General features: G+C 40.8%; 2 protein-coding genes across 3 annotated transcripts in view; one reads left to right on the forward strand and one right to left on the reverse strand.

The window, feature by feature from the left end:
* Positions 1 to 544: 544 nt before the first annotated feature.
* Positions 545 to 5,673, forward strand: LOC308095796 (B-cell receptor CD22-like; the record flags this gene model as incomplete). Its single annotated transcript, XM_080442866.1, has 9 exons — positions 545 to 776; positions 914 to 1,162; positions 2,282 to 2,542; positions 3,379 to 3,639; positions 3,794 to 4,060; positions 4,252 to 4,336; positions 4,422 to 4,491; positions 5,135 to 5,487; positions 5,582 to 5,673. Coding segments are annotated over 9 exons (1,779 nt in total). The 3' UTR covers positions 5,583 to 5,673.
* Positions 5,674 to 8,808: 3,135 nt separating this feature from the next.
* LOC308097448 (von Willebrand factor A domain-containing protein 7-like) overlaps positions 8,809 to 15,613 on the reverse strand; it is a 29,313-nt gene continuing 22,508 nt past the window's right edge. For both annotated transcript variants that reach the window (XM_080445206.1, XM_080445207.1), the window contains 3 exons: positions 14,693 to 14,860; positions 13,700 to 14,017; positions 8,809 to 12,937 (listed from right to left, as the gene is read on the reverse strand). In XM_080445206.1, coding sequence (XP_080301332.1) covers positions 12,488 to 12,937; positions 13,700 to 14,017; positions 14,693 to 14,860 — 936 coding nt within the window. In that variant the 3' untranslated portion in view covers positions 8,809 to 12,487. The remainder of the gene's footprint in view (positions 12,938 to 13,699; positions 14,018 to 14,692; positions 14,861 to 15,613) is intronic.

A 15,613-nucleotide genomic window follows, 5' to 3' on the forward strand; every position in this document is an offset into this window, starting at 1 on the left:
GAAACTCCCGCAGGCAATTGTGAGTATGTTTTTGTTAAGTATTGATGTTTATTTTTTGGATCTCATATCACACTTTTATTTGGTTTGTGACATGTGTCCTGATACTCAGCATACAAAATGTCTCAACTAGCCCCATCTGTGACCTCCCCCTTCACTGTAGCTCTGGAAGTCGGTCACATTGTATGTCCATCCAGAATTGGGGGTACCAGGCAAATTAGTTCCTATGGAAGTAGGCAAAATTGTAGGTCAACACTTAGTGTTCGAAGAAGTCCAATGTAATCTAACACCATCTTGGTACTAAGATCCTGTTTGTTGCATTGACTAATAAACATCTCCTGTAATCTAATAGCTTTATGATCATGATTATGATTATGATATGTTCTGTATTACAGATGAATGGGGAGTAACCTACACCTCTCGTCCTTTGTGCGTCATTAAGAGTTCAACTGTGCAAATAAGATGCACGTACACTTACCCGTCCAGTATCCAATACAATTCATATCATTCTTATCATTATCAAAATGTCAAGGATGTCAAAGTCAACATGATAAACAGTTTATGGTTCACTAAATCGGAGTCTGAAGGACCTGTGGATCTGTACCAGGACTCTCTGTATGCAGGTCGTGTGGGATACCATTGTGTCAAACAACGCAGCAGCTGTACCCTGACCATTAGAGACCTGAGAGAGACTGATTCAGCAGAATACATGTTCAGGTTCATAACCAACATACCAGATGGGAAATATTCTGGTCAACCTGTCACGTTGGTTGTCACAGGTAACCTTTTCATTGGTCGTTTGTTTTCATTTTCGTTTTAAATTATAGGAAATACACACATGAGAGCAGTACATTAATTAATCTATTGTGACTGCAATTTTTTATTTAAAATTATTCTTATTTATGGCACCCTCTAGGCCTGCGGGTGACGATGACTACTTCCACAGCGATAGAAGGACAGAATGTGACACTGACCTGTAAGACCAACTGTAATCTGAATGACAACCCCCTCTACATCTGGTACCAGAATGGACAGGTTCTAAACATCACAGAGAGACAACAGATGGTTGTAGGTCCAGTCTGCGGTCAGCATGTAGGAAGCTACTCCTGTGCTGTCAGAGGCAGAGAGGATGTCAGAGCTCCAGAAAAAACTCTCAAAGTCAGATGTGAGTAGAGTTTTGTTAAGTTGTGCTGTTCATGTATTGAATCTGAAATCATAGTTTTATTTGGCTTGTTGTGACTGTGTCCTGATACTTATATACTTACATACAAATGAATAAAGGCTGTGATTAGTTTATAGATAAACACAAAATTGGTCCTGCATGGGAAATACAGTCGCCAGAAGCAGCACAGCAGTTAAGATATACAGTTACAGGGTAAGAGAGGTAGTTACTGCAAGATACAGCAGGGTAAAAAACAAGCACACAGAAAAGAAACAGCATAACAATAGTATACAACAGTATTATGCACCCTCTACAAAAACCTGCATTATGCAGGAAAGAAATCATAAGAATACATACATTGATTGATTGCATATTTCATTAACTTCATTGAACATCTCATCAGTGACAAAATACAGCTGAAAAGTGAGTTTAGTTTATTAGTTCAACACATCCATCAGTCTGAAAGTTTTAAACATTTACAAAATACGTTTGTTATTGTTTTAGAACAATAATTAAAAATTAAATGTAACAAAGGTTATTTTGTGCTCAATACTAACTGCTTAGACGCCCATCCCGTTTAGTTTAACGCATTTGAATGTCTTGAACTTCAAGTCAAATTCCTCCCTTTGTTTGAGCTGAAGGCAGGCAGGTGTCTGCTGGACAACACATTTTAACATGAAGTTGATTATCAAATCCAACTGTTACTGTAACTGTCTAAAAAAATATTTGTGTCCTCCTCATATTCTTTGCATAGTCAAAAATGCAAGTGCTGTCAAAATATTAGTTTATTTCATAAACCTGTGCATTACTGGGTAACAGGATAGGTGGGCACCAAGGAAGAGTGGGCACCTCCGTGTTAAAGTGGCTATTTCTTTCAAAATGTAATAAAAAAAAAACCTGTATATCCAGTCCCCTTTTCCTACATGTGCACAACCCCAAAACATTGTCATCACATGTCCCAGACAGACAGAAAGATGGAGGCAGGTACAGTAGAGCATGCCTCCTGACAGTGATTTGTACGCTATTGACTGCACCTTTCTAGTTTCAAAATAAATATTCCACAGAACATTGTGACTATAATCATCATGATGTTTCTTTTTTTTTATTCATGGCACCTCATAGGCCTGCTGGTGACGATTACTCCTCCCACAGTGACAGAAGGACAGAATGTGACTCTGACCTGTAAGACCAACTGTTCTCTGCCTATCTACCCCGTCTACATCTGGTACCACAACGGACAGGCTCTAAACCTCACAGAGAGCCAACAGAACTATGTGGTTCTAGACACAGTCAGCAGGGAGGATGCAGGAGAATACTCCTGTGATGTCAAAGATGGTCGCAGAGACCAAGGTCAACGTCCCACAAAAACTCTCAAAATCAGTTGTGAGTAGAATTTGCATGTCTGTAATTACAATTAACCCGGGTGTAAACCTTGTAACCGTAACTTTTCAGGAAATGAAAAAAAAGAAAAGAAAACATAGACACCACTTTCACTTTCAGACATTTAAAAAAATAGCAAAAATGGCAGCAGGCTCACAACTCGTCTTGATACAACGCGTTGTGAGCTTGTAGATCAGCAATTTTTCAATACTTCTGCACAACACTTTTGAATGACTAAGTTGGGCATTAATTTACGAAGGAAAAAAAACACACGTTGATATATGGAGATAAAAGGTTTCTGCCCGACAACGGCAATATACTATGATGCAAGAAGAGATGAACGCTGGAGCAACACGGACAATTTAAGCCTTTTATTTTTCAGGTGCAAGTAATAATTGACTGACGTTTCGGTCTTTCAACGTCAGTCAATTATTACTTGCTCCTGAAAAATAAAAGGCTTAAATTGTCCGTGTTGCTCCAGCGTTCATCTCTTCTTGCATCTATTGTCCCTACCCTTGTGACGCACCGGACTGGCCGTTTAAGGCTGAGGTGCAACAGTAGAATCCCTTTGTTGGCAATATACTATGAGTCTGGTTAGCGGATGCATGTACAACCACAATGCAGCATTCTAGTTTTAACCACATGAACCTTAGTGTTCTGGACATGTCATATTAGCTGAACATTGGGCAAAAAAAGGTGAACATTCTGAAAAAGCATCATAACACAAAGAGTTGTGAGCTTGCAGATCAGATATTTTCACTATTTGACGTACAATCAAGTATACAGGTTTTAAGTGGTTAAAGTTAATCTGTTATGTCTGTTAATATGATGTTTTGCAGATGGTCCAAAGAAGGTTTCGTTATCAGTGAAACCCTCTGCTGTGATAAAGGAGGGTAGTACAGTGATTCTGACTTGTGAAAGTGATGCCAACCCGAAAAAAAATTATACCTGGTACAAGGAGAATGCAACACTGCAGGGGGGAAAAGAGAAAACGTATACATTCTCCTCCATCAGCTCTAATGACAGTGGGACGTACCATTGTCAATCTTCAAATGACTATGGAAACTTAAACTCATCCTTTGTTGTTATAGATGTCCAATGTAAGTACAACAAATATTTCCACTCTACCCAAGGGCCAGTAAATTCTATGCTGACACACTGTTTAACCAAATATAGGAGCAGTATTATGAACCTGTTAAGAATGTTCAGTCAACTATTTATGAGTTGTGTTTGTATATATACCTTGCTCTCCAGATGCCCCGAAGAACCTCTCAGTGTCTGTGAGTCTGTCTGGTGTAATAGAGCAGGGCAGTTCAGTGACTCTGACTTGCAGCAGCAGTGATGCCAACCCACCAGTGGTCAATTATACCTGGTACCACCAGAATGAAACCAAACCAAAATCTACCGGACGGAACTTCACCATCACTAGTATTCAACCTGACCAGAGTGGACATTACTATTGCTTAGTCCAAAACAAAATAGGTGTTACGAATTCCACCTCACTGTCTGTTGTTGTAGCAGGTAACAAATACCCAACTATTCATTCATTCACCCACTTACATACACTTGCTACTATATTTTCATCAGCAAATAGGTTGACTAAATGGGGTTTCTCAGACCATTTTTCAGTATTGTTAACATATTCATAAAGTGTTGTTTGAGTCAGGCTCTCATTTACTGTCAGTGTTTTAAACTGAGTACCTGATCCCCAGTGTCATGGATAAAAATAGCTGCAGCTGCAGGAATCCCCTTAGTCGTTCTCCTCATCGTAGCCGTCTTTGTCTTCCGGTGGGTCAGGTAATGAACTTTTGTTTTCCCATTACACTTGAATCCAAATTAATTTGTTAAATCACAGACCTAAAATGTACTCTTTCAACAATAGGCGAAAGAGGGCCTCCAGGCAGACACCTGACACTGGACCACCAGTACGACCACCGAAAACCACAGTCCAGGTAGGTTATAGCCCAGGAGAGACAAACTGTTTGACACTTACCCTAGAGGGTAGCATGGGTCTGCCCGGGACCGAAGACCCGAGCCCAGAACCAAGAACCGAGCCGGGTTGGATCCAAAATATTGACTTTTAACTGTGGAGCATGTTTATGGTCATTATCAGCGGGGACAGATGGTAGAGGCCTTAAGTTTGCGAAAATGTTCTCTGTCTGTCTGCAACACAGAGCAGAGCGCATGCCGCACTCCTGTCTCTGTGACTATCCTGTTGGGCGGGGGGAGGTGACCGACACACGACACAGCTAATCTGAATGCCATGGTGAAATTAGCATTACATGAGCATCGGGTCCATGTTCTCAAATTCGAATTTTAGGCCCGTTAGGAACTGGGTCCAGTTTTCCCCGCTCCCGCTTCGGCCCGGGTCCAGTTATCCACGGGTCCGATTCGTACCGGGTCCAGAAGGCTAATTTAGAATTTTTCTCGGGTGCGTTCGGACCAGTCCAATAGCCCAAGTCTAACTCACCCGTTACCGTTTGGGTCCTGGAATGAGCAAGCCCGTTTTGGAACTCTGTATACCTTTTTTGATTCTCTCTCTCTCTCTCTCTCGCTCTCTCTCTCGCTCTCTCTCTTTCTCTCTCTCACCCACAGAACAACTCTGACTCTGACTCTGACTCAGACTTTGAGATCTTCTTACCTTTGGCCAGTAGCAGCTCTGCCTCTACAGCGCATGAGGAACCAATGGAACAGCACGCTGATGTTGACTACTCCACCGTCCACTTCACTCGCTATAAGAGGAACCAGGAAGAGGCCTATTTTTCCACCGCCCAACCACCACAGCCCCAGGGACAGAAGGATGGCCACTACTCCACCGTCCACTTCACTCGCTATAAGAGGAACCAGGAAGAGCCCCTCTATTCCACTGTCCAACCACCACGGCCCCAGAGACAGAAGGATGTCCACTATGGTGTGGTCAACTTTAAAAGGTCCAATGCTGCCCCCTGGTGAGATATTGGAGACACTACAACCAAATAAATTAGAGAGGCTGATTAGACCAGATTGATATTTATTCTATTTTGGTGTGTTTCTTTTTTTCAGAGCCAGAGTCGTGGATGAGGAGGATTCCAGATTCTGCAATTATCTATGTGAAACGTTCTCATTTTATCTTCTCCAAGTCATACATTTGGCCCACTCATGCAAAACTAATAGACAGGCAAAACAACCTGATAAATGGGTGTATCAAACTTTTCTCAGTTGATCCAATATATATATTTTTTTAATTTTGCATATTTGAATAAACAAACAGAAATAACGAGTAGAGGTCATCCAACTTGTGTTTTGGTGGTTTTCGGGTAAAATTATGAAGATTCTGTCTCATTCAGGTGTAAGGATATTTACAGTGTTACCATTGGGTACCATGTTTATGGTAGTTAATTAGCATTGTATTATGCATATGTAACGACTCAAAGCAAACACATGGTCATTTTCTGTTCAATGTTATTCCAAGTACTTATTTTTACAAATCTTATTATTCCTGTACATCTGACCATTACTGAAGCAGTACATATCCCAATAAATGCTATTTGTTCAAGTAATAAGCTAATATGCCATAAACGTAATTTCTGTATATCATTTATTATTACTTTTAGATCATATTTTTGTTAAGGTAATTTTCCTTGTAGAATCCATTGGGGGAAATAATTATGTAATTAATTCATGTTGATTATGTGGGTGTAGGTAGACAGAGTAATGTCTTTAGGGCACCAAATATAAAAATGGTTAACAAATATAATATGCGTATATAAAATGTATTTTTAGATGAGATATCGCAGATCAATTATGCAAAATAGATAAATATTTGCATTTATTGTTAATGCAGAGTTCTTCATAAGAACATCTAGCAAAGCAAATTGTTTTGGTAAATTAGCCTAAATATTGTAGTCCAATTCACACACACACACACACACACACACACACACACACACACACACACACACACACACACACACACACACACACACAGTAATTCCATGTGAGACTTGAGTGGGTTGCAGTGAGTCCCGTGCTGCCACGTTAATGAGAGATGTAGAGCCACTCATAATCTGAACATTTATGGAGTGACTGATGAATGAATGCATGAACATTAATGGATGAAGGCTGGTGTGTGTTGGGAGGGTTAAATGTCCGATCTACCGGTGGCCCAAATAAATCCACAGCATGAAGAATCACCTGAGCGGCACAAGTTTGGAGCGTTGGGCTTATATCCTCAACCCAGGTTGTACATAACTCCATAGGACACGCACGCTACTGTAAGTTTGGAGACCTCACTGTCCATGACAAGATTACAGCAGCGCAGCCGCACCAGTCCCGACTCCCGAAAATTCTCTCGCATAAGCGCTTATATATTTTGAAAATAGCAGATCTACAAGCTCACAACACGTCGCGATGCGACGAATTCCGAACATTGCTGGCCCACAATAACCTACCTGACCTGGCGGAGACCTGTGCTCCGAGGAGCACTTTTTCTAGTTTAACAGTACTTCTATTTTGGCAAATACACTCTTATATTGTACTTTGAAACTCTGTTATAATGTAATTTTGACCTCAGTACTATTTTGGCAAATAAACTCTTATATTGTACTTTTGACCTTGTTGTTGTGTCGTGTTTGGGGTTTTTAAAAACTGTGGGTTAAATATCACTTACCAACAACAAAGCAGCATGCTATGTAACAAAGCAGCATGCTAACACAAATCCTAATTCAGGTGCCCACTCTTACAGGTGCCCACATGTCCCTAGTGCCCAGTTGTCCAGGTGCCCACATGTCCCTAGTGCCCATTTGTCCAAGTGCCCACCTCTCCTGGTGCCCACATGTCACTAGTGCCCAGATGTCTCCATCCCTAAGTGCCCACTCATCCAGGTGCCCACATGTCCCTACTGCCCAGATGGTTTTGGTGCACAGTTGTCCCCAGTGCCCAGTTGACCAAGTGCCCACATGTCCCTAGTGCCCAGTTGACCAGGTGCGCACATGTCCCTAGTGCCCACATGTCCCTAATGCCCACATGTCCCTAGTGCCCACATGTCCCTAGTGCCCAGATGGTTTTGGTGCCCAGTTATCCTTAGTGCCCAAATGGTTTTGGTGCCCAGTTATCCTTAGTGCCCAGATGGTTTTGGTGCCCACCTGACCGGTTACCCACCCACCCACACGCACGGTGGTAAACAAAACAGATACATATTACAATATATCTAAATATCTACATTACTAGCCTACTGGGGAGCTAATATTCATAAGGTAAATGACTGGTTATGTATGATATATATATATATATATATTTTTTTAATTGTTTGTATGAATTATGAATGTTATATAAGAAGGATTTTTTTCTTACTCCTTTTTGAACATGTTGGGGATGATCAATGATCGCATTTTTTAATTGTTAGTTCTTGTTTTGTTTGCTTAATTTTTTATATATTATGGCTTTCATTGTTATTTGTTTTCATTTTTTCACCTGCAAGTTCAAAATAAAGATTATCAAATCAAATCAAATTATTATGAACATAAACACAGTTATTATATTATCACATAAACAAAATATTAATACATTTGACCAGCTCTATAGATGGGTTTCCTGTTTGTAAACATGAGAGGATGATGCGCGCGCAGTGGCGGGATGAGCCTGTAGAGGGCGCTATTACCCGCAGCAGCTCTGGCCATTGTACATTCAGAAAATAAATGGTCTTCACCAGGTTTAATGAAAGTAGATTAAATAATGCAGTTTGTAATATCTTCTTTACTCAATAAAAATGATTTGTCGGAAGTTGGATCTGTTTGTATATAATAGCAGCATTATGCCTATTATGCCTATAATAGCAGCATTATGCCTATCTAAATCCCGAAAATAACAATAGAGTGAATGGCGCTTCCGGTTCGTTCTCCCCCGCGCATGCGCAGATTGCGCACTCTGCTCTGTGATGACGTCGCGCGGAAACCCATCTATGGGCTGGCTGGGCTTTTTTTGGTGTTTGATCGCTCTGGGTTTGATTGCTAATGATTGAATAGGCAAGCCACGCCCCCTCATTAACATAACATTTCAGTAAAGCATTTCAATAAATAATTAAATAATTACATAAAAACAAATAAATACATGAATAAATGAATACATAAATATATAAATAAATAAATAGTCACATAAATGAATACATTTCAATATTTAATTGTATATTTCGTTGCACATTTATTCATTTATTTCAGCATTTCTTGCTTTATAAATTAATTTATTTATTTATGTATTTAATTTTAGATATGGCAGCTTCGGTATTCCATAATTAACAGGTTACCAGAGACAGGTCAGTGTTTTCTCTCTGACACTCCTACCAGCCTGTCTCTTCAAAGCCCAGAACACAGAGACAGGCTGCGCCTCATAAAGGTATTGACTTCCCCTGACCACATGGTGTCACTATTTACTCCTCTGAGTGTAGCACCATCATAGGAAACTAGCATAGAAACACAGCATATCTGTCACATCTGTTACACTTGCATGGTTTCCTCTTCCATTGGTGTGTGAATGTGTGTATGAATGTAATGGCCATTGTAAAGCGGTTTGATGAAAGGTGCTATATAAATGCAACATTTATTTAACATTTTTTTTAAGCAAAACAAATAAATCTGTGTTTGATGCAGGGAGACATCAGAATAAAATGGACTCTTTGGCTGTGTCTAACTTTTGTTCATTCCATTAAAACACCGTAAACATTTGTCTGTCTGTAATATGGTTATACTTATTACATACTTTTAATGCAAAGAGTGCAAACATTTGTTTTCAACAAATGTTTGCTGTTGCCATGTTTCAAATCTTGCTATTAATGACAAGCTAGCTCTCACTAGAATCCATCAAACAGCAACACGATGATGATTTCCTGTGTTTGCTGTTATCTTGTGATCCTAATAGGTGACGGCAGTAGTTATTTTATCTGAACGTGTTACAGATTATATATATAGCTCTCTCTCACACACACACACACACACACACACACACACACACACACACACACACACACACACACACACACACACACACACACACACACACACACACACACACACACACACACACACACGTTAATATTTCTCAAAGATTATAATCAGGAAACTCACTAACACAAGTTCTGCGGTTCTGCTGTTGAACTTGGTGATTTACCAGCAGTCTGCTTGCTATGAAGAGGAAGGACGTGGTATGGGCTTAATGCCAATATTATTTTGAACTTGCAAAAATTGTTGGGTGTTTGTAACATGTGTTAAACATAACGTAATTGTAGATATATACTATTGTAAAAATAATCCATACTTAAATTAAATACAAAGACAAGTTAAGAACTGACAATAAAGGAATCTTCAACAAAGGAAGTCTATAAGGTGACAAAAATACAGTCCAAGATTGCAGTCATGGGCAAATCAAAATCTCAAGGCACACCTGTATTCGTATAGCAAAAATAGCTGATCTACAAGCTCACAACGCATCACACGAGAGCTTGTAGATCTGCTATTATCACTATTTGGAAAATGGTGAATAGAAATCAAACAAAAACTAATTCCACCTACTGTATAATGATACGTCAAAAATTGTGATACTAGGTTGAAAGGTGGTTAAAATAAAAAATGTCTAGGGTATGGAATTCACCTCTTGTGAAATGGGTGAACTGCACAAAGTACTGATATAGTAAAAAATAAAGAAAATGTCATAACTTTTTGGATAGTTGTATACAGTACATAGCATAGATATAATATACAGTATACTATACTAAATATATTTACACATTTTAAGGTGTAAGCTTTCGGGAGTTTCTTCTATATTCGACTTCTTCCAGATTTACGCTTTCAGTAACCATTATCATTAGAAAGTTCAGTTCCCTACATTTCTAATCACATTTGAGAGATCATTCACCTCAAAGAATAGGGGGGAAAATTTTCAGTCTATGGCTTTAATTCGATCATTTTGAATTTAACATCAAATAGGCCACTTGTGATACATACAGTAAGTATATTGCGAGCTACTAAGACATTGACTAACGTTTACCGGAGTAACTTTCAAGTAAGATATCTTTACCTTCATGGCTTTTTTATGGCTTTAAAGTACTTTATACACCACCGGTTTTCAGTAAATGTTTTCCTACCCTGTCGCCTCCACAAATCTATATTATCTAACCTAAAATGTCTGGCCACTCTGGATTTCAGGTAATTGTACAGTATGAACAGAGATGTCAAGTCAAACAGGAAAGTCCTTTGCTACAGTAGTTTAGCTGTCTGCATTGCCAAATAAATGCATTATATTCAAGAACACAATATTCTATTATTTAAACTTCCAGTTTACGAGACCAGTCACAAAACAAACTGGAAAAAGTGCTCCTCGGAGCACAGGTCTCCGCCAGGTCAGATAGGTTATTGTGGCCTCCTGGTGGCGCTATAATAGGCCAATGTGAAAAGGGTGCCATTTCTTCTTAGGCCTTTCAATCGGACACTGCATTCATGATTTCAGTTTTGCTAAATTAGACCTGCTGGTGGCGCTATAATAGGCCAATGTGAAAAGGGTGTAATTTATTCCTCGGCCTAGTGGGAATGTGCGTGCAAAATTCCACGCATATTGCACGCTGCGTTCATGTTTTGAGGCATTTTGTTCAAAAAGGACCTCTCCTGCAAACTTTGGAAGCCAATGTTAGCCAATTAGGATGGAATATGAAAAATCGGACAGATCTGTGTTGATCACATGACTATAGAGATACTGTGTACTGATTTGCTTGATTTTTGGACATGTAGGAGTAATATAAAAAAATGTGTTCTCCACAAATCGGCCTCCTGGCGGCGCTTTAAAAGGCAGATGTGGAAAATGCAGGGCAAAGGTTTTTCCTTGGCCTCTAGGGAGTGTGCGTGCAAAGTTTCACGCAGATCGGTGCAGTTATAGGTAAAAACGCAAAACAGCCTGTTATAGCGCCACCATGAGGCTGATTTGAAAGTTTTCAAGTAGCATTTCTTCCTCGGCCTAGTGGGAATGTGCGCGCAAAAGTCAACGGAAACTGCATGCTGCGTTGATGATTTGAGGCATTTTGTTCAAAACGAACTAATCCTGCAAACTTTGGAAGCCAATCAGGATGGAATATGGAACATCGGACAGATCCGTGTTGATCACATGACTATAGAGATACTGTGTACCGATTTGCGTGAGGTTTGGACAAAATCTGTAGGAGTGATATCCAAAAATGTGTTTCGCACAAATCGGCCTCCTGGTGGCGCTATAACAGGCCAATCTGAAAAATTTGGGACAGAGTTTCGACTTTGGCATCCAGGGAGTGTGTGTGCACAGTTTCACAGCGGCCGAAACAACGGTTCTGTTTACAGACAGACACACGGACGGACGGACGGACGGACACACGGACGGACACACGGACGGACGGACAGACAGGGTGCAAAACATACTCTCTCGCCATGCCTTTCGGCCTGGCGGAGACAATAAATGGAAGTCAGCTGGCTTTATCCAGGGTCAAGCTTAATCTAGTTTGTAGTTTGCTTTCGTTGTGTCTGTTAGATGGTAAATAATGTGTACTTCAGTGATACTTTCTTCATGTATCACTGAACCATGTTCTTCATAACATGGTTATAATATACCTTAAAACACCCAGATGACAATCTGAGTTTTAACCTCTCAGTTTTAACCACTAACTTATACATTTTGCTGACCGGGGTCTCCCAGGGGTCTGTACTTGACCAGACTAGATATACTTGGGGTTTACATGGTTAAGTAGCCTACATGTGTTTCACTTCACTCCAAAGGAATACACATACATAATCTAATATCCAAATATGTGCACAGGTCTTTATAAAGGCAAAGATCTAATGTGCAGAACCCTGAAGGAGACTAAAAAAAGTGTAACATTGAAATGTACAGAAAAGTTGGAACCTAAAGAAACATGGAAAAAAGGGTGCAATCATTTCTTTTCCACAACCGTTCCTCTCTTCACATCCAAACAAAACTAACTGCCAGGCTGATCCAGAGACATTGAGACAAAGTCAAAGTGTGCCCCCCTGTGGATGTCGTAGCAACTACAGCTGCCGGGGTAATGGTCTCTGGAGCGGTCGTGCTCGTCTCTGTGCTTCTCGCCTGTGCCACACACGTCCCCACATTTCCCGCTCCGTCAACCGCCACCAGCTCTACGTTCTGTGAACAGCAGGAGGCGGCGTAGGTGGCGAGCGTGACGTTCTCCCCCTCAGCTCCCACGAACTTGCTGGTGTTGAGGGTGCCGTTCCCTTGACGGACGGTGAGGCTTTCGATGCCGGTACCGTTGACTCCATCCGTGATGTTCGCAGAGAATTCCCACTGGGTGGTACTACAGAGCGAGGCACTGGAGGGACAGGCGGCGGCAGACACACTGGCCTTTGCGCACACTGGGCGGGTTATATCTGTCACCTGGAGAGAGAGTATGAGGAAGTGCCGAGTGGGCATACAGAAATAATTTTAAATAAAAGGAATACTGAATGAAAGCTCATTTCATTACCCTGCCTCAGTATATCAGGACCAGTGGTGGAAAAAGTACACATTTATTTTACTTAAAAGGTAGGGTAAGTGATTTACTTTGGTTAAAATAAGTGTTAAATAGCTCTATATTCTGATAGTACTCATTGCTATAGAGTGTTTGTTCAGTAAAAGGAGTCTCCCATGTCTCTGCAGCTCTTTATTAAACAGAATTTTCAGTGCTCTCTCCTGATTGGCTTAAATGTTGTCACCTACCTGAAAATGTCCTATATTCTGTTTACTAAAGAGCTGGAGAAACCCCTCGTGACCGGAAAAAACGCTCTGTAAGCACTGATTACTATCAGAATATAGTACTTAAACCTTTTTAACAAAAGAAATATAATAAATCACTTAGGCCTACCCTACCTTTAAGTAAAAGTATCAATACTGCAATGTAGAAATACTCTGTTACAAGTAAAAGTCCGGAATAAAAAATGAACTTGAGTAAAAGTAAAAAAGTATTGGTATGAAAATATACTTACAAACTACAAAAGTAAAAGTACTCATTATGCAAGTTTTCAAATGTAGCCTATAAAATGTATAAGGATCTTTTGAAAATAGCAGATCTACAAGCTCTGTACTAAATGTACTTAGTTACTTTCCATCACTGATCAGGACCACCCACCCTACCCCGCAAACCGGCTTGCAGTTAGTTACCTCAGCGACCACAGAGAGTCTGAGCATGGCATAGTTGGAGTCAGCTGTGGCAGTGTTTTCCGCCTCGACGATAAGAGTCACATCGGATCCAGACAAGGCGTCGGCCGGGACCGTCAATGCCACCGTGCCGTTCGCTTGGCCGCCTCCGGCTGTGGAGATGGTGGCGGGCGAGACGGAGGCGTAGCTCCGGTCGTTGCTGATGCGCATGGCAAAACTCCCACTTCCGGTGGCGTTGACTACTCCGTTGGTGGTTGTGGATACAGTGAAGGGGATGGAGATGGTGGAGCCTGGTTTTACGGTGGTGCTATTGGTCTGGACCTGCATAGAGAATGAATGATGGGGAGTTAACCCATTTAGACCTGAGGCCGATTCTAAAAACGCCTCCTAAATCCTGTGAAGGATTTCTCAGGATTTTGAAAAACTTCAAATATTCATTCAAAATTTTCAAAAAATGTATGTTGCTATATACTTATACTGTACATAGACGACCCCAAAGGGGGTTCCCGGATTGAAAGGTATAGTTATGTATAGGGGAAAAAGACAAAGTATTTATGCTTTATTTGATCAACTTCATTAGTATCAACATTTGCCCGCAGTGGACGGCAGGATAAAGGTAAGAGCTGAATGAAAAAGACATTTGGTATTTTCTGTTCAATAATTTCCGGTTTAAAGTGATCAACAATAGTAAAAAAAAACTAAAACAAAAAAATAACCCAGATGTGACAGCAGATGTTTAACCACTTAAACATGATGTTTAACCCAGGGCTCTATACCAGGTACTCCTTTTTCCACCTCGACACCAAATCTCTCCGAAAATAGCTGATCTACCAGCTCACAACACGTTGAGTTCCGATGCGGTGGGAGTTTGTAGATTGTTTATTTCCAAATATTCGCCCCCAGAATAGGGATGCACGTATATTTCCAGATGTACAGACAGTACACCTTAAACACTGAAAGTTAAAGATCCTGTTACATGAACGTGAAAGTGCTCACCGTGACAGAGGTGCTGGAGGTCTTCATCTGTGTGGAGGCCTGCCGTTGGAAGCTACCCGATGGTGTTGTTGACCTGGAGGTGGCGCTCTCTCCTCCTTTCAGACGCAGCACAAATTCACCCGCCGGAAGGGCAGAGAACTTAACCAGGAAGTTGCCACCACCCAGCGACTGTAGAGGACAGAATATTTGACTTTATTTCCCTCTTTTTGTTGTGATTCAGATGAAAACACAAGATGAAGACAGCCAGGGCGAGATGCATCTGGACATCCACTCTCATAGCAGGCTCAGGTGACATCTCTGTCTCTGGAGGGCATTTTCTATTGATCGTAATAACCATAACACCAACTTGTACTTAAGACCTAAGCTTACTTTAGTCTCTACTGTTAAAAGTGTATTACTGTACATAGGTCAAATTCAAAGAGACACATTCAAGAAGTGTAGCACAGCGGTTCTCAAAATTCCAGGGGGTCCTCAGCTAAATGAGTAACCATACAGTAGCATCAAAATCAATTTAACCACTTTAACCCTATTTTATACAGCACACAATGGCCCTCATTTATCAACGCGGTGCAGCCCAAATAATGGGTGTAGGGCGAGATCACCGCACCTTTCGGCATTTATCAATATATCCTGACGTGGGCTTCATCCTACCATACGCTGAGATCTCACGTCTGGTCGAGACCAGTTGTTGACGTTGGCTGCGCCCGTTTATTCCATTCTAGACCTGCGGAGCAGCATTGTCTGATGTCTGACAGGCATCTGGACACATAATCCACTCCTAAATGTATATATACACACTAATAAATAATCCCTGTGAAAATATAACATTTTATAAAGTAATTTAAACAAACTGCTTTAACAGTCATTCAGTTGCATTGGCTATTTTAAAATAGCAGATCTGCAAGCTCAAAAACGGGTCGC

The sequence above is a fragment of the Gymnoscopelus braueri genome (assembly GCF_963280865.1).
Source record: "Gymnoscopelus braueri genome assembly, chromosome: 2".
NCBI classification, from domain to species: Eukaryota; Metazoa; Chordata; class Actinopteri; order Myctophiformes; family Myctophidae; genus Gymnoscopelus; species Gymnoscopelus braueri.